Genomic DNA, 18,513 nt, shown 5'->3' with positions numbered 1-18,513 from the left:
TGTCATGAGTAATAAAAAGGAGTTCACCTATCTGTCTCCTCCTCAGCCCTCTCTGGGAGTTTAATTTTCAGTCCTGGAGAAAGGTCTTAGCTACTTCTCACCCCATCCCCAGCAGCTTTAACCACTCCTGTGGTTTCTCTGCATAGATGTCCATGATGTTAACACAGTTCCAGAAACTTGTCCTCCAAATAGGATGGTGATTTCCCTGACTGGTACCTGTGTCCAACTCCAGCCTGTACTCCAGCCTTTTAGTTTACCATGTTCCTACAAAATGTGGAATTTTTCTTCCTGCCTGACAAAATGATCTACTTTCCCTTCAGCCTAGTGTTTTGTGTGGGATGAGGTTGTTGTGAACAAGATGTTTTTTTCCTCCCAATTTCCAGTGTTTCAGAATCCCATTCCCACCTCTTTTATTGGTGTAACAAATGGGCTTTTTAGCTGTGGGGCCTCAGTTTCTAAGCTTTTGAAAATTCTGTTGGGTTAAGTGTACAGTATCATCAATAGAAAGTCATATTTTATATGTTGCTACATATAAAACCTTGGGATTCACCTGGCTTCTTTCTAGACATTGGGAATACAGGCACAACACAGCTCCTGACCATCACACTTTAGACTGGATTAAAAACTCTTTTTTAAAAATTGTAAAGTTATTCTGTTTCTTGGGCATTTTTATTTTGCACTCAACAGCAAGAAAAATGACTAAGAAATAAAGAATCAGTAGAAATGCTTAAACCAGATAATTAAATCAAAGGGTACTTTATTAAAAAAAGAATCAAAACAGAAACTCTAAGTACCAGTGTGTACATTGTACACATTTAAATGACTCACAAGAATGAAGTTTTTTTCATAGACATTATCATACCACCTGTTGTTTATCAAAAGATGTTAAAAGAGAAATCTGACTCCAACCTGTATACAAGATTGCCATCTTAAACAGACCTTATTTCAAACATGCAACAACGCCACTGGTAATAAAGCTTTGGAATGGGTGCTCATTCTATTATTTCACTACAAAGAGGAGAGAAAGCAAGATAAGTTGAGAAGTTATTCTAAAATAGAATGGAAGCTGTCATTTTCTACACCTGCACTCCTCACTCCTCTGCTGCCATTTTTAGCAAGTACTCCTTGTCGATCTTGAAGAGTCTCCATCCCTCTTCGCTGGACAGATCAGAGGCACCTCTTCTTTTGTAAAAGTTGATGGATGGTTCATTCCACTCTGCCACCAAGAAGTGCATGCTGCTGCAGCGACACTTCATTGCAACCTGTTAACATGGGAGAGGAAAATGAACTCAGTGACAGTGCACCTGCTTTCCAAGACCCAATTTCAATTCAGTCCTTCAAATAATCCAGTAACCCTTGCAAATTTGGAAACCAAACACCAAGACATACCTGGCTTAGCTTCTTCAGAATTTCTGATCCTATGCCAAAGCCTAAAAGAATGAGAAGTACCATTTTAAAAAGTTATTTTAAGGACTTCAAGCCCCGATTTCTCTTTAGAGTGCCCCTACTGAACTCAACCATACCTCTATAATCGCTCATCACAAAGAAGTCCTCAAGATACAACAGTTTGCCGATCCATGGATCATAGGTAAAATAGTACATGGCAAAACCAACAATGCTGTGTCCTGTAATAAGAGTATCACATGAGTTATGGATGAAAAACAATCTGTCAAAGTTGTAGGTGCAAAATCAGAAGCCTATCATAAGTTTAAAAAAATAAACATGCATGTATTATAAAAATAAGTAGCCATTGGACCGGACTATCTTCTGACTTTTAGGCTAGTGCAATCCAGGTCACTGTTGGATGATCTCACTGTTCTTAGAACATGTTTTCACAAAAAGCACACATTAGAGCTAGCTGAAGCCCGGCTAAAACCATGGACTGGCCACTTGGCGATCTGTTGGATCTCACACTCAGGAAGTGAGAATGCTTTCATTACTTGCCAGAGTGAAAGTGCTATGGTCTTAAACACACACATTATTCACATCCTATTGATATACTGGTATGTTGACTTGGGAATAAGTTAGGTTTACACGGCAGTTCAGAATAGTAAGTATTTGTAGTTTAGAAACTCTGCTTCCTTAAGGTCAGGACATAAGGCCAAAACAGTAAGGTTTAATTTCAGAACTTGCCTTCCAATTCACACATTTTCAATTTGCTTTCCCCAGTGTGTAAGTCGGAAGAAGTAGAGGTACTCAGGTATTATGTAACATCCATATACCTCTGGAAAGTACCTCATCCCTTATGTATTTTGTTCATTTTTTTTCTAGCAGGAGGAAATGACCTCAGGAAAAAAAAAAAAAAACAACCCTTAATCACCCCCCAACCCGGCCCAACAACTTCCCCCTTTGGCTTTGTCTTTTGGACATTCAACAATGACCAGGAAGAAAAACAACAACAACAACAACAAAGAAAAAAACAAAGAAAAAAAAAAAGGAAAAAAGCATCAGACTTCCTCTTAATAGGTGTCTGTAATTCCAATTGGAGGCAAAAGTTTCAAATTAAACTTTCTAGCCATCTTATAGTCCTTCCCAAATAGGAAGCGAGTACATTGGAGCTTCTGATCTACCGTGTTTTAAGTGTGTGATAATAGGGCCTTACCTCATTTATCATGATCATCTACTTTATTGTGTAAAGGATCTTTTAGTTACCTCCCCGCCCATCCATGTACACGGAAGGGCCATGTACATGGCGAAGCTAGAGACTGTAACCTGAAGATTGGGACAAATTAAAGAAAAAAATGTAATTTAACACAGATACAAAAAAGGTTACGTTAGGGTCAAACAAGAACCATTTATGAAACTGAATTTACAACAAATGACTTTATACCTAACTTTTCCGGGTCTCCACCGCATTCTGATACTTACATAAACAGCTCAAACTCTTCCGGGTCTCCACAGCACTGATACTTAAAGAGCTCTTTTAACCCGCCCTATTATTAAGTGCAGCACATCTATTTTTTTTTTTTCAGTACTTTGAACACTGGCTGGCTATTATTTCTGGCCAATTTCTCAGTTAAGTAACTTCAGCCTGTGTTGTCAGTGCTTCTACAGAGCGGACGCTACCTCTTACACAACACTCGGTCTCTTCGGCTTCTAGAAGGGCAGGGCGATTACCTTCCGGAGTCAGGTGCTCCTTAGGCACTTCTGCAACTAAGCAGTGGTAGAAGGGGTGCTCTCCGAAACCGTCTTCTAGCAGATCTGCAAGAAGGGGAGGCAGAGACAGTGTTGGAGTCGGTGAAAGTCGTCCCCCAGACGCTCGTCCCCCGCCCTGCCACTGATGCGTTACCTTTTTCAGTTAACATTACTTGCTCTTCCATGTATTCGTATTTAGCCAATTCCTGGGTTGAGGCAGATAAGAAAAAGGAAGAGAAGCAGAAAATTAAGTGAGGCCCCGGCACGGACAGCTCGGCGGAAGGGGGTGAGCGGGGCGGGGATTCGTTCCGAGTTTCGCCGGGAGCGGCGCCGCCTGGCCGGGCTGTGGGTAGGCAGGCGGAGAAAAGGGGGCCTGCGGGGCACAAGGACCCCAACTCCGCCTCGGGAGGAGCCCGCGCTTCCCGTTACCTTGATCAGCCGCAGGATGTCACTGCAGTCGCCAGCGGTGGCCGGGCGGATCACGAATTTAGCCATTTTCGTCTTTTGCTTTTCTTCCCTTTGCGGACCAGGCCCCTGTACTTGAACAGTAGGAGGAGGTGGTTCCTCATTCGTCTCCCGGGAGCGTCCTCTTCCCAGTCAGGATGGCACCATGACCCGGCGAACCTCGGCGAACAACGTAAGACAAGCAGCTCACTGCAACGGGAGCCGCGCGCGTTCCTGCCGCCCGGCTCTCTGCTTTTTAGCCTGATGAAGCCCCGCCCCGGGACGTGAGGCGGAGGCGCCTCGTCCAATGAGGACGCGACCGCCCCCTCTTCCGGGCGCCTCCTCCTTTTCCGGGCGCCTGTGTGAACCTGGCCCGCGCGGGCGGGGTGCGGGCGGCGAGGCGCTAGGCTGAGCTCTCTAGCGGCGCCCTCTCGTGGCACATGGTGGAGGCTTCCCGAAAGTCCGACCTCCCAGCCTAGGCGTCCCCTAAGTGACCTTTGCAAAAGGAAGAGAGAGCTTCCCCTTTGGGCCCTGGACCAACGACCTGACAGTTTCTTCTTTGGAGACACCTGGCTTTGAGCGGTGAGGGGATGAGAGGTTTAGAGTAGCAGCTCGCATAGGGTTGTCTGGGGGGCCCTGTGGGTCCCAAGATCATTTCAGAACTAGCTAGCTTCATAGTAATAATAGGGTTTCATTTGTCTTTCTTAGTTTCGCTGGAATTTTCCAGATTACTGATGTATGATGACGTCATTGCTCTCATGACTAAAGGAATGTGTGCTTGCATGTTCTTGTGTTTTCTATAATTTCCCAAAGTAAGCTATTTGGTTTCCTTAATAATTCTTTCCCCCTCTGCTGGTAATTTGTAGAGTTAACAATGTTTTCTTTCTTACTTTTTTCATTTTTATTTTTTTCTTAAAATCTCTGGCTTTCCTTTGGAAACACTTTCCTTCAGCCTGAGGTACACTCCTTCTGACTTGCATTTAGTGAGGGTCCGCTCTTATAACATTTTCTGTTTTGCTTGTCTAAATATGTCTTTCAGTTATCCTAAAGTTCTTGGAGGATTTATTTCACTTTGAACGAATTTGAGGTTGGAAGTTCTTTTCTGTCAGCATATTGATGACATCTATCTTCTGGTTTCCATTGCTGTTTAAAGTTGTTATATTCCCTCCTTGCTCATTCCCTGCCCTTCTTCTCCCCTCCTTTAAAACTTTTTATTTTGAAGTAATTACAAATTTGCAGGATGTGTGATGACATCGTTGCTTTGGTGACTAAAGGAAGGTGTGTTTGTTTATTCTTGTGTTTTCTAGAATTTTCAAAGGTTAGTTTTTAGAATTTTTCAATAGTTTTTAAATGTCCTGAGAGGAAATGTTTGAGAACTGTTGGATTAGATTATAGCTCTTCCTGAATTATACCCACTGGAGCAAGTACTCCTTCCTTTTGCAGATACAGGTTTTTATTTACAAACCACCTTCCCAGACAGGCCTTCTGAGGGCCCTGCTTTTTTTTTTTTTTTTTTTTGAGGGCCGTGCTTTGACTGCCCAGCCTGGGTTCCTGACTGAGTCAGAGTGAAAGTGTAAAGGGGGCCTGCAATGTTTTCAGTCTGTAGGTTGGATTATCACCAAGTGACCCCTCCCCCAACATTCAACCTAACAGACTCTGCTTGCAGTATCCTGTAGGTAGAAAAGAAAGCAAAAGTAGCTCCCCTTCCCACCCTCTGGGGATATCATGCCTAGTGAGTCATTGTGAGAGTTTATGAAGTGTGTTTCTCAAACATATTTAAAAATAGCATTGATTCTCATCTGCCTAAGCCACTTTAGGTAGTGTTTCCTGACACCATTGCACTTGGGATGACCATACATAGGCCCTTCCTTCCTCTACTTTGTGTTGTGGGAAGACCCAGGAGAGCTTGTTACAGAATCAGTACTAACAGTAAGTTAGAACTCTGTGACTAAGCATTAATAATAACTGCCTCCTTGAAGCAAAAACAAGGCCGTTTTCAATGTGGTCTGCTTAGTCTTTTAGAATAATGGTTGTTTGTCATTAAAACACATAATATATGTTTTTCTATTTTTTCTGCTTTTCTGGTTTCAGTTTCATGTTCTTATGCTTCACTTTGCCATTGTGACAAGAAGAGCCCCTTCAGAAAAATAGGTGGCTAGAAAAAGCTCATTGATTGTGTTTTTTGCACAAGCTTAGAACCCTAAGAAATGTGAATTTTCTTTATGAATCAAGTTAGTTTTTTCATTGTCAGGAATAGATAGATGCCATGAGTGACCAACATTACCCGCTCCTGATAGTGGAATTAAATTTAAAACTGCATAGAAAGAGGTTAACTGCCTAGCATTTGGAAAACTTTTGTTTGGTTAATGAGTCAACAAATCTACAACTATTTATTGACTCTTATGCTAGGTACTTGGGGGTTTATAATAAAGTAGGTCTAAGTTTTGAAAGAAGCCCTTAGGGCATGCAGTTTACTTTAGAGATATATTTGTAGTTTACTATAACCAGATTTAATCTTTATCAGAAAGATAATTCCTATAACTGAAGAGGTCTGAGAGGAGAGAAGAGTAGCAGGAAAGGAAATGGCCAGGGACATCATGGATGTTTTACAGTTATTGTCTCATTTGATATCAGCTGTCTTGTGAAATAGCTAATGTTAGCTCCATCTTTGCAATAGAGGAAACCAGAGGCTCAGAGGGCTACAAAACTGCCACAGCTAGGAAATGGTAGAACTAGGAAAGAAGGAATACTGTTGATTTCCATGCCAAAGTGAAGCTGTCCAATTTGCTCTATTAAACTATTATGGAAGGTGTCATAGATTTTTTTTCTGTTTATAAAAATAATGCATATTGATTAGGAAGATTGGATAAGTGCAGAAAAAGAAAAAGTTAATAATAATTCCAAATAGTAGGCTGATTTCTTTCTAGTCTTTTCTATGTACCTACATGGGTAGGGCTGATGTTAAGTTGGTATGTACAGTGTAGTGAATTAAAATGGCCACAAATTCATTGAAGCTCCTCCCATCAAGAGGTGGAGTCTGTTTCCCCACTCCTTGAATTTGGACTGGCTTTGTGACTTGCCTTGACCAATAAAATACAGTAAAAGTGGTGGTGTACAACTTCTAAGCAAGACCTCAAGAGATCATAAAGCTTCTGCTTCTGCTTTCTTGGATTGCTGCTGCTGCCATATGAGGAAACTAGAGCTAGCCTCCTTGAGGATGAAAGATCTCATGCATTTGTAAGGCCAGATACATAAGTGACACCATCTTGGACCATTTAGTCCCAGTCGAGCTGTCAAATGATTGTACTACACAAGTGATCCTAGGTAAGACCAGTAGAAAAACCTACTCACTGTTCCCAGCCCATGTTATCAACTCACAAAATCGTGAGTCAATAGAATGCTTGTTTTAAGCCACTACACTTCAGGATTTTCCCTTACACAGCAAAGGCTTACTGAACTCAGATGGCCATTTGGGTTGTTTACTCCTGGTTTCCATTCTGATTGGTTGCAGCATCCATTCTGACTGGTCTGTGCTTGCTTGTATTCACTTAAAAATATTTTAAAAATAACCTATGTGGGTTATGCCTATGTAATAAAAAGTTGGAATCATGTATCTATAATGCCTCTCCTGCTGAATAGTGTAGTAGCTTCTTATCTACTGGGCTCCCCTGGTGGCTCAGACAGTAAAAGTGTCTGCCTGCAATGCAGGAGACCCGGGTTCAATCCCTGGGTCGGGAAGATTCCCCTGGAGAAGGAAATGGCAACCCACTCCAGTATTCTTGCCTGGAAAATTCCATGGACTGAGGAGCCTGGTTGACTTCACTTTCACTTTCTTATCTACTACAGCTTTGTCCTTACACACTCCCCAACTGTGTGATTACGTCACTACATAACCTTGTTAAGTCACTGTTTCTTCATCTGTAATGAGAAAATATTAATAGTATCCTTCATATGGTAATTGTTGTGAGGATTAAGCAAGTAATACATATAAAGTACCCAGTGGGAATTCCCTGGTGGTCCAGTGGTTAGGACTCTGCACTCTCACTGCCAAGGGCCTGGCCTTCAGTCCTTGGTTGGGGGACTGAGATTCCACAAATAGTGTGGTGTGTGCCCCCCCCAATGAAAAGAAATACTTAGCATTGCACCTGGTATAATTGTTAGCATTATTACTATTAATAGTATAGAGTATTTTTCCATGTCAGTGAGTGTATCTAAATTAAATATATATAATGACTCCTTAGAGTTGCATTGTGTGTAATTTATTGTACCATTCTATTGTTGAAGACTCAGGTGTTTTTCCAGTGATAAATAATACTTTGATAAACATCTTTTTATCCAAGTTTTAGCCCAGCTTTCTGATTGTTTTCTTATGTAGTTTCCTAAAAGTGAAATTACTAGGTAAGCAGAGATGTAATTTTGTTGGTCTGGACCCAGAGAAACACTCTAAAACTTCAGGCTATCAGTACCTGAAAGTATAATTTGAGATGACTCTCTAGATGTGCTCATTCTAGCTTGAATTATCTAAATTTTGGTAACATGTCTGTGTTCCACAGGTTATAATAGATCTTTCTCAGAGGGTGTTTTTCTTGCTACGTAACACAGGTGGGTGATAACCTGTGAGAATGACCAATGAATAAATACAACCACCTCCAAGAAATCATCTTGTTTGGGGCCAGACTTTTCTTTTTTTTTTTCAAATTTATTTTTTATTGATGTGTAGTTGAATTACTGGCCAAGATACGTTCCTTTCTTTTCTTTACCTTTCTTTCATTTTGAGAGATTACAATTTAGGACATGGAAAGCTCTTCCATCTTTGGGAGTAAACCATGAAAACTGTAAGACTTCTCTTTGTAAATGTAAAGTATTATATGACTTTAGGCCGCATTTGAAAGAACCTGGTCAGTAATGAGCGAGGTATTAACCAGGCCTCTTGTTTGCAAGTGAGGTTACCCCATTCTAACTGGCTTAGGCAGAAGGAGAATTCACTGCTCATTGCAAGAAGCACAGGTATGACAGGAACCAGGACCCTGTGGTACCACCTGAAATGTATATTGAGTGAGAGAGAAGATCACAGTTTGTGATGGGCAGATATTTGTTTCCCAGAACAGCATTTCCTGCTTTTGAAAAGTTATTTCCCCCTACTCCCAGGTGGCATTAGTGGTAAAGAACCCTCCTGCCAGTGCAGGAGACATAAGAGACACAGGTTCGATCCCTGGGTCAGAAGATCCCCTGGAGAAGGAAATGGCAACCCACTCCAGTATTCTTGCCTGGAGAATTCCATGGGCAGAGGAGCCTGGTGGGCTACAGTCCATGGGGTCGCAAAGAGTTGGACACAACTGAAGCGACTTAGTGCACACACACACACACACACACACACACACAGAGCTAGATGCTTTTTCTTGGTCATGCGTGTGTGCTAACTCTTTGTGACCCTACGGACTGTAGCCCACCAGGCTCCTCTGTCCATGGGATTCTCCAGGCAAGAATACTGGAGTGGGTTGCTATTTCCTTCCCCAGGGGATCTTCCCAATCCAGGGATTGAACCCCTGTCTCTTCTGTCTCCTGCAGGCAGATTCTTTACCACTAGCGTCACCTGGGAAGCCCTTTTCTTGGTCGGGGAGCTGCTAATCAGAACATGCCACTCCCTTGGTCAATATTGTGATCCAAGCCATACCAATCAGAGTCTTTTCTCATTGGCACCAAGAAAGTGCTTTCCTTTCTGTTGGCACACCTGGGAAGATACGGAGGTATGAGACAATGACTTTGACTTGCGGGAAAGACTGACCACCTTAGGGTTTCTGGCTCTCCATAGCCACAGCTCAGATGGCCTATATCCTCTCAATCACTGCTGTTGCCTACCTCTGATGATATCACCTCCCCCCTCCTCAAAATCACCACTACTACACACACATGGAAGGAAGCGAGAGCCAGATGGTCAGAAAGTGTCCATTGCTTTCACCATAGAAAGAAGTGGGGCTAGGATGTTCCTTGGCCAGAGACAGAGATTGGAGGTGGTAAATGCTGTTTGGAAATATGTAGATATAGGGGTGATTATATTTTAATTCCCAGGAACATGCCCAGCTGTGCTCATTTGTGACCTGCGCCACAAGGAATATCTGTAGCAAGGCTGGGAATGAAAAGCTGTATCAGAAGACTGGAGCAGAGGCATTGTCCTGCTGCAAGAAGCCATCCCAAGCTGCCCCTATCTGTTTATAAGATGGAATGTGTTTGCCATCCTAGCCTGAATCCATCCCAGGCTGTCACTCTTGCCCTCCATGGGGCTCTTGCTGAGGATCATAAAAAATTGTGTTGGAGAGAGACCACTGAGACCCTTTGGTTGAAGTTCAAGAGAGATGATCATGCCTCCTTTCTTCCTTTCTGGTGCTCCTTGTCAGGAGGCTGGAACATTGGCAATTGTGGTAAATCCACAGGGATTGCTCCCTGGAAACCAGGCATAGGGGCTGAGTGACCTTTAGGCAAAGACATGGACATATTCCAAAGCTAAGACTGGTCTTGCTGTCCCAATGGCCTTTGCTTCCTATCTTGGACACTTTGTTTCATGGTTCCACAACAGAAAGGTAGTTATTTGAAAGCAAGTTGTGTTATACCATTGCTTTTGTGGTAGTTAGCTATTGCCACATAACACATTACTGCAAACTTGGTGGCTTAAACTACATGCATTTATCATCACGGTTTCTGTCTTTTGGAAGTTGAGGCATGGTTTAGCTGGGTGCTAAACCATGCTCAGGGTGTCAGCCAGACTGTATCTTCATGTGGCAGCTTGGCCGAGGAAGAGTCCACTTGCAAGCTCAAAGTCATTAGCATTGGCAGAATTCATTCATTTCCTTGACCGAGGGTCTTAGCTTCTTAATGCCTGTCAGTTGATGCCACTCATGATTTCTGGAAGTTGCCTGCAGTTCCTTGTAATGAGGGCTTACCCAATATGGCCATTTACATCATCAGGCCAGCACCGAGAGTGTCTAGAGCAGTCTGCTAGCAAAAGAGAGTCATTTTTTTTATTGTGAAAAAACCACAAAACGAAATTTACTGCCTTAGCCATTTTTGCGTGTATGATGCAGTAGTGTTAACTACTGATGCATAGTGTTGTGTAATAGATCCCTAGGACCTTTTTGTCTTGCAAAACTGAAACTCTCTACCTATTGAACAACTCCCTTTCCCCTTCCTCTGTGCTGTGTGCTGTGCTTAGTCACTCAGTCATGTCCGATTCTTTGCAACCCATGGACTGTAGCCCACCTGGCTCCTCTGTCCATGGGGATTCTCCAGGCAAGAATACTGGAGTGGGTTGCCATGCCCTCCTCCAGGGAATCTATCCAGCCCAGGTCTCTGCGTTGTAGGTAGATTCTTTACTGTCTGAGTCCCCAGGGAAGCCCCCCTTCCTCTAGCACACTGGTAACCACCATTCTACTTACTGTCTCTGAGTTTGACTACTCTAGGTTCCTCTTATAAGTGGAGTCATACCATATCATTTTGTGACTTATCTCATTTAATATAATGTCCTCAAGGCTTATCCATTGTTGTAGCCTATGACAAAATGTCCTTCTTTTCAAAGACTGAACAATATTCCATTTTATGTATATACCACATTTCTTTATCCATTCATCCATCACTGGACATTTAGGTTGCTTCCACCTTTTTGCTATTATGAATAATGGTGTAATGAACAGAGGCATGCAAATATCTCTTCAAGATACTCTTTTCAATTATTTTGGATATGTGCCCTGAAGTAGGATTGCTGGGTTGTATGGTAGTTCTATGTCTAATTTTTTGATTCCCATCAACAGTGCACAAGGATTACCTTTCCTCCACATCTGTACCAGCATTTGTTATTTTCTGTTTTTTTTTTTTTTTTTTTAATTTATAGTGGTCATCCTAACAGGTGTGAGGTGATACTTCAATGGGATTTTGATTTTCAATTCTCCTATTATTAGTGATGTTGAGTGTCTTTTCATATGCTTATTGGCCATTTGTATATCTTCTTTGGAAAAATGTCTATTCAAGTCCTTTGCCAATTTAAAAATCAGGTTATTTGTTGTTGTTATTGTTGAGCTCTGGGAATTCTTTCTATATTCTGGGTTTTAACCTCTTAACAGATACGTGGTTTACAAATGTTTTCTCCCTTTTAGTAGGTTGCTTTTTTTTTTTTACTCTGTTTCGTTTGATATGCAGAAGTTTTTAAACATTTTTGTTGTTGTTTTTAAGTTTGATATAGTCCCGTTTGTTATTTTTTGCTTTTGTTGCCTGGCAAGAGAGAGGTTTTTGTTTGACTGATTGATTGTTTAGTTTTGGCGGCACCAGGTCTTAGTTGTGGCATTTGGGATCTTTAGTTGCAGAAAAGACCCTGATGCTGGGAAAGATTGAGGGCAGGAGGAGAAGGGGACGACAGAGGATGAGATGGTTGGATGGCATCACCGACTCAATGGACATGGGTTTGGGTGAACTCCGGGAGTTGGTGATGGACAGGGAGGCCTGGCGTGCTGTGGTTCATGGGGTCACAAAGAGTCAGACATGACTGAGCGACTGAACTGAACTGAACTGAACTGAACAAACCAATATAGTGTGGTCTTTGCCCTCCAGGGACTTACAGTTCAACCTCCCAGGCCCTTATAGTTCTAGTTATGGTTGGAAGGGATCCCGCCTTCTGGAGAAAAAGAACAGGAACAGTCAGAACCTGTGTGACCTACCTCCTCCAGGCAGGCCTGCCTCTCTCCCCTTGTGAAGTCAAATCCAAAGGGAAGACTCTTGCCCATCATTCAGCTCAGGGATCAAGGTTCTAACTCTTCATAAATGACTAGGAAATCTGAAAGTGTGATTAGTCATTCCTAGGCCTCCTAAAGTATCAGCTCAGCTCTTTGAATCTGGGCATGGCGGTTACTTAGTAAGAAGATCATAGGAAATAATTGCCTGTTAGGGCACAAAGTATAAGACACCCCCTCTTTTCCCTATGCCCCCTGGGTACACTCAATAGATTTTAAAGGTCAGAATCTAGTTTACCAATTTCTGTACCATTCATAAACTGGCAATTAAATGTTGACAGTGAATTCAGGAAAACAGAGGATTCTTCAAAGAAGGAAATGCAAGGGAGTGAACTCCAGGCAAGCAGTATGTGTCCTGTGCAACAAGGAACAGACCCACGTTCCGGCCCTGGTATGAGTGGATGTCGGGCATATTCTGCTGGAGACCACAGAAGTTATTACCTGAGAATCATTCAGGAGGTGGAGGACATGGAGATGAGTCATTTCTTTTAGGGGGATGATGGAGGTAGGAGAAGGGTGCAAGAAGATCAAAAGAGGACCCTAGACCATAGAATTGGGAAAACTGTGATACATTTTAAGTTATCCTTAAAAATACAAAAAACCTCGAATAGCCAAAGTAACCTTGAGAAAGAAGAATGAAACTGGAGGAATCAACCTGCCTGACTTCAGACTATACTACAAAGCCACAGTCATCAAGACAGTATGGTACTGGCACAAAGACAGAAATATAGATCAATGGAACAGAATAGAAAGCCCAGAGATAAATCCATGAACCTATGGACACCTTATCCATTCGACAAAGGAGGCAAGGATATACAATGGAAAAAAGACAACCTCTTTAACAAGTGGTGCTGGGAAAACTCGTCAACCACCTGTAAAAGAATGAAACTAGATCACTTTCTAACACCATACACAAAAATAAACTCAAAATGGATTAAAGATCTAAATGTAAGACCAGAAACTATAAAACTCCTAGAGGAGAACATAGGCAAAACACTCTCCGACATAAATCACAGCAGGATCCTCTATGACCACATCCCAGAATTTTAGAAACAAAAGCAAAAATAAACAAATGGGACCTAATGAAACTTAAAAGCTTTTGCACAACAAAGGAAACTATAAGCAAGGTGAAAAGACAGCCCTCAGATTGGGAGAAAATAATAGCAAATGAAGCAACAGACAAAGGATTAATCTCAAAAATATACAAGCAACTCCTCCAGCTCAACTCCAGAAAAATAAATGACCCAATCAAAAAATGGGCCAAAGAACTAAACAGACTTTTCTCCAAGGAAGACATACAGATGGCAAAAAAAAACACATGAAAAGATGCTCAACATCACTCATTATCAGAGAAATGCAAATCAAAACCACAATGAGGTACCATTACACGCCAGTCAGGATGGCTGCTATCCAAAAGTCTACAAGCAATAAATGCTGGAGAGGGTGTGTAGAAAAGGGAACCCTCTTACACTGTTGGTGGGAATGCAAATTAGTACAGCCACTATGGAAAACAGTGTGGAGATTTCTTAAAAAGCTGGAAATAGAACTGCCATATGACCCAGCAATCCCACTTCTGGGCATACACACCAAGGAAACCAGATCTGAAAGAGACACGTGCACCCCAATGTTCATCGCAGCACTGTTTATAATAGCCAGGACATGGAAGCAACCCAGATGCCCATCAGCAGACGAATGGATGAGGAAGCTGTGGTACATATACAGCATGGAATATTACTCAGCCATTAAAAAGAATTCATTTGAATCAGTTCTAATGAGATGGATGAAACTGGAGCCCATTATACAGAGCGAAGTAAGCCAGAAAGATAAAGACCATTACAGTATACTAACACATATATATGGAATATAGAAAGATGGTAACGATAACCCTATATGCAAAACAGAAAAAGAGACTCAGATGTATAGAACAGACTTGTGGACTCTGGGAGAAGGCGAGGGTGGGATGTTTCAAGAGAACAGCATTGAAACATGTATATTATCTAGGGTGAAACAGATCACCAGCCCAGGTTGGGTGCATGAGACAAGTGCTCGGGCCTGGTGCACTGGGAAGACCCAGAGGGATCGGGTGGAGAGGGAGGTGGGAGGGGGGACTGGGATGGGGAATACATGTAAATCCATGGCTAATTCATTTCAATGTATGACAAAAACTACTGTAATGATGTAAAGTAATTAGCCTCCAACTAATAAAAATAAAAAAAAAATAAAAATAAAAAAAAAAAAGTACTTGAATAAAATAATTTAAAAAAACTAAAATAAAAATTTCAGAACCCACCCCCCCAAAATGGGGAAAGGATTTGAATAGACATTTCTCCAAAGGTGGGAAAAAAGATATTTGTTGCTCTTTTTTTTTAAGGTGATTTATACCTTTCCATTCCAGAGCTTCAGGGAAAACAGGGAATAAAACCAAAACATTTTAAAAAATAATTTAATCAATTTATTTTTGGCTGTGCTGGGTCTTTATTGCTGCATGCGGGCTTTGCATAGTTGCAGTAAGTGGGGGCTACTCTTAGGTGCTGGTATGGCCTTCTCCTTGCAGTGGCTTCTCTTACTACAGGGCACAGGCTCTAGGGCATGTGGGCTTCAGTAGTAGTGGTGCACGGGCTTAGTTGCTCTGAGACATGTGGGATCTTCTTGGACCAGGGATCAAACCTGTGTCCCATACATTGGAAGGCAGCCTCTTAACCATTGGACTACCAGGGAAGTCCCTAAAATAGTTTAAATAAAACTGGCCTGGATGAATATAATCTGGGAGAATAGGTTTTTTGTTTCCTTTGAAGGCCTCCAACCTGTGTTTTTGAGATTTCTGTTATCATAGAAGCATAGAATGTTAGCGATTCTCTAGTCCAAATTCCTTACCTAGTAGCTAAGAAACTGAAGTCCAGAGAGGGTTAAGTGCTTGTCCAAGGTACTTTCCACACAGCTAAAAAGTGGCAAAGTCAGAAATAGAACAGGAGTCTCCTAACCCTTAGTCAGGAGATCTTTTACCACACCACTGTGGAATTATGGTCCTCATAGATCTTCTGGAAAATATGGAAAGTTTAAAAACAAATATTGTCTTAAGGCTGGAGCTCAGGTGAGAAATTGTAAACATTCAACACATTTGGTCCACTTCTTACAAATTAAGTTTTACTAGCACATGCCTTGTTTTATTTATTTATTTTTTCCCAAACTTTAAACTTTTTATTTTGTATTGGGGTATAGCCAATTAACAATGTTGTGATAGTTTCAGGTGAACAGGGAAGGGACTCAGCCATACATATACATGTATCCATTCTCCCCCAAACTCCCCTCCCATCCAGGCTGGCACATATACAATAGGTCCGTGTTGGGTATCCATTTTGAATATAGCAGTGTGTATATGATACAACCTTCCCAATCTCCCTTACTATCCCTTCTCCCTGGCAACCATAAGTTCATTTTCTAAGTCTGTGAGTCTCTTTCTGTTTTGTAGGTAAGTTCATTTGTATCATTTCTTTTTAGATTCCACATATAAGGGATGTCATATGATATTTCTCCTTCTCTGTCTGACTTACTTCACTCAGTATGACAATCTCTAGGTCCATCCATGTTGCTGCAGATGGCACATGCCTTGTTTTAATTACAAAAAGGAATGCACACTCTTGACATTTCCAGTTTCCCCAGTGTCTTCCTCTTTGTAAACCTTCTTTATCTGCCTTGTACCCATGTCCCCATCCCAAGAATGGGACTGATAAGTAAGACTCTGCAGTATGGATCAGGAGCCCCTACTGAGACAACTAGAAACAGTTAATTTGCTGGGGAGATCCCTGCCACCCTAAGAGGCTGTAGAAAGCTGCGTCCAGCCAGGCTCATTCACAGAAGAATTCCAGAGACCATAGGACTTTCTCTCATGGAAGACTTCTCTGTGAACATCTAGTCATTGAATCTGGGGCATCACAATAGCATTCTTCTTTATGAGATGAGTGCTGACCCAGTACTTTGAAAATGGTTCACAGCTCTTCATTTATGTTCTTCTTTCATAGGTAGAATACATGCTCAATCACCTGACAGAAAGAGTAGTTTTTCTCATCCAAGTAAGTGACTTTGAGAACGCCAACCTGTTGGCGTGAAGCCAAAAGGTAGTTGACTCTGTAAGTGCTTATTGGAAGGTGGAGCTGAGTGCACTTGTGTGGCAGAAAAAGCAGGGATCTTTGAGGCCCAGCAGATATGGATGCAAATCCCAGCACTGCCGGTTACCAGCTGTGTGATTTTGGACAAGATTCTTATATCTCAGTGTGCTTGTATGTCAAATGGAGTTAATAATAATTGTTTCCTCCTCCTAAGGTTGTGAATATTAAATGCTGCTGTAAAGCCCTTTGTGAAGTACTTAGAATACTGTGAAAAGAGTAGCTTCTCTGCATGTGTGGTGTGCATAGGATAGGGAGGGATCAGAAGAACTGACTTCTAAATGTTTATTCCTTTCTGTCTAATTGGTAAAATAAAGACTGTAACAATTTTTGGATGAGGAAGAATGATTGTGAATGGTCCAATGGGGAGAGAGAAAGATTTGTCCCAAGCCAATTTTTATCCTGCCTTACACAGAGACTATTCTCTTATTCATTGACCTTTGTCATGAAGCTTCACCTTCCTCATGCATAATAAATGTGCAATGACTCTGTTAATGTTTGCCAACCAGTGAGGTCTGCTCCAATGGAATCATCACAGAGGCTGGGTAATTAGTATTGTAATGCCTATTGTATTCTTCCTGGAGTTTTTTTTTTTATCTGCCTAGCCAGACATCATGTGGACAAGGTCCAATCCAGAACACAGCATCCAGGATAAATAATTTACAATCCTGTCTCTAGAAGTGGACCTCTCTCTGACCTTATTAACATTCCAACTGTAAACCACATGCAGAGTTTTTTTTTTTTTAATTTTTATTGGGCTCTAGGGGATGGGATGGGGAATACCTCTGTAAGTTATGTCCCACTAGGAAGATGTCCATTCTAACTTTCCTGGGATAGCTTTCGGAGCTTTTTCTTTTTCTTGGAGCCACTGCTCTTGCTGGCAGCAGCCTCTTCAGGTCCACTGCTGAGTGGCTCCTCCTTGGACAATTTCCGCTTTTTCTTGGGGACCCTCTTGTTTTCTGACTCATCAGGGTCAGTAACTGTTTCCTCTTTGGGAAAAGATTTCTTCCTCTTGGGAAGACTTCCAGTACCAGCTGTCTCTTCAAGATCACTACTAACTAGCTCTTCCTTGGAAAAAGATTTCTTTTTTTTGGGTTTGGAAAAAGAGACAGATGGGTCTTCCATTCCATTCTCCTGAAGAGCCTCCTGGGGCTTTTGCTTTTTCTTCTTTTTGGGTCTTTCACTTGTCTCCTCACACTCCTCCGGGGCACTGCTATTTTCTGAAGAAGCCAGGGCAATTGCAGCCAGCCTTTTCTTTTCCTTCTTCAAGCGTTTCTTCTCCTGTTTCTCGAGCTTCCTAGTAATCTCAGCAGCCGCTTCCTCTGCCTGAACCATTGCCTCCTTCATGACATCCAGATTCTTTCGGGGAATCTCTCCAGTCTCATAGAAGGACAGCCGCTCCTCAACTTGTTCTCGAAGCTTCTCCCCAAAAACACTGGTGGGCACCTCAGAGAAGCAATCGATTCGTGAGGCAATACTGCATTTGTTTGCCAGGTATCGGGAGATGCGACCTTTGTTCTTGGCAGCTGCTCGGCCAATGAAGGTAGAGTGGAAAATGAGTCCGTATTTTGGGGTGTTACCCCTTGTCTTCAAGGCTCTGGAAACTTGGTCCCTTTGCTGGGCCCAGGGAATCACTCAGACACCAGGACTGGCCATCACCCCCATAGCAGAGGCCTGTATAGGTCAGGGAGAGAGATTTTTTTAAAGAGACAAACTTAGTGGAAATAGGAGAAAAGGTTGAAAAGGCATTATGCAGAACATGTTAATTCACACAACTTTTTTTCCTTCTCCTTTTTACAGGTATTTTAATGTTATACCAAATAGAAGGAAGTTGTGCAGTTATAGTGCTGAGAATATGGGCAGGACAGCAGATAGAACATGTCCCATTCTTTTTTTCAGTACCTAGTCTATGAATCCATGGTTAAAAACAAAAAGCTGTTAAAGAGCAGTGAATGGCAGTTAAGTATTCTTCATTTATCTTCAGCAATCCATAACAA

At 41.9% G+C, this 18,513-nt stretch overlaps 2 protein-coding genes and 1 non-coding gene across 3 annotated transcripts in view; 1 reads left to right on the top strand and 2 right to left on the bottom strand.

Annotated features, from left to right (window-relative positions):
* Positions 1-740: 740 nt before the first annotated feature.
* Positions 741-3,838, bottom strand: SAT1 (spermidine/spermine N1-acetyltransferase 1). Its single transcript, XM_020903058.2, has 6 exons — positions 3,565-3,838; positions 3,290-3,341; positions 3,118-3,201; positions 1,524-1,625; positions 1,390-1,430; positions 741-1,262 (listed from the first exon to the last, which is right to left on the bottom strand). The coding sequence occupies exons 1-6, from the start codon at positions 3,628-3,630 to the stop codon at positions 1,092-1,094; spliced, it is 516 nt and encodes a 171-aa protein (XP_020758717.1). The 5' UTR covers positions 3,631-3,838; the 3' UTR covers positions 741-1,091.
* Positions 3,839-4,021: 183 nt separating this feature from the next.
* The window catches only part of ACOT9 (acyl-CoA thioesterase 9), a 79,089-nt gene continuing 64,597 nt past the window's right edge, over positions 4,022-18,513 (top strand). The window contains exon 1 of the mRNA XM_070462386.1: positions 4,022-4,161. The gene's annotated coding sequence lies outside the window, so the exon portion shown is untranslated. The remainder of the gene's footprint in view (positions 4,162-18,513) is intronic.
* On the bottom strand, positions 18,146-18,228 carry LOC139033380 (small nucleolar RNA SNORD86). Its single transcript, XR_011485960.1, has one exon. It is a non-coding gene; the product is annotated as a small nucleolar RNA SNORD86 (small nucleolar RNA).

The sequence above is a fragment of the Odocoileus virginianus genome, unplaced genomic scaffold (genome assembly GCF_023699985.2).
Source record: "Odocoileus virginianus isolate 20LAN1187 ecotype Illinois unplaced genomic scaffold, Ovbor_1.2 Unplaced_Scaffold_4, whole genome shotgun sequence".
NCBI classification, from domain to species: Eukaryota; Metazoa; Chordata; class Mammalia; order Artiodactyla; family Cervidae; genus Odocoileus; species Odocoileus virginianus.
Note: the sequence above shows the minus strand (reverse complement) of the source record. Positions and strands in the feature narration are given on the sequence as shown.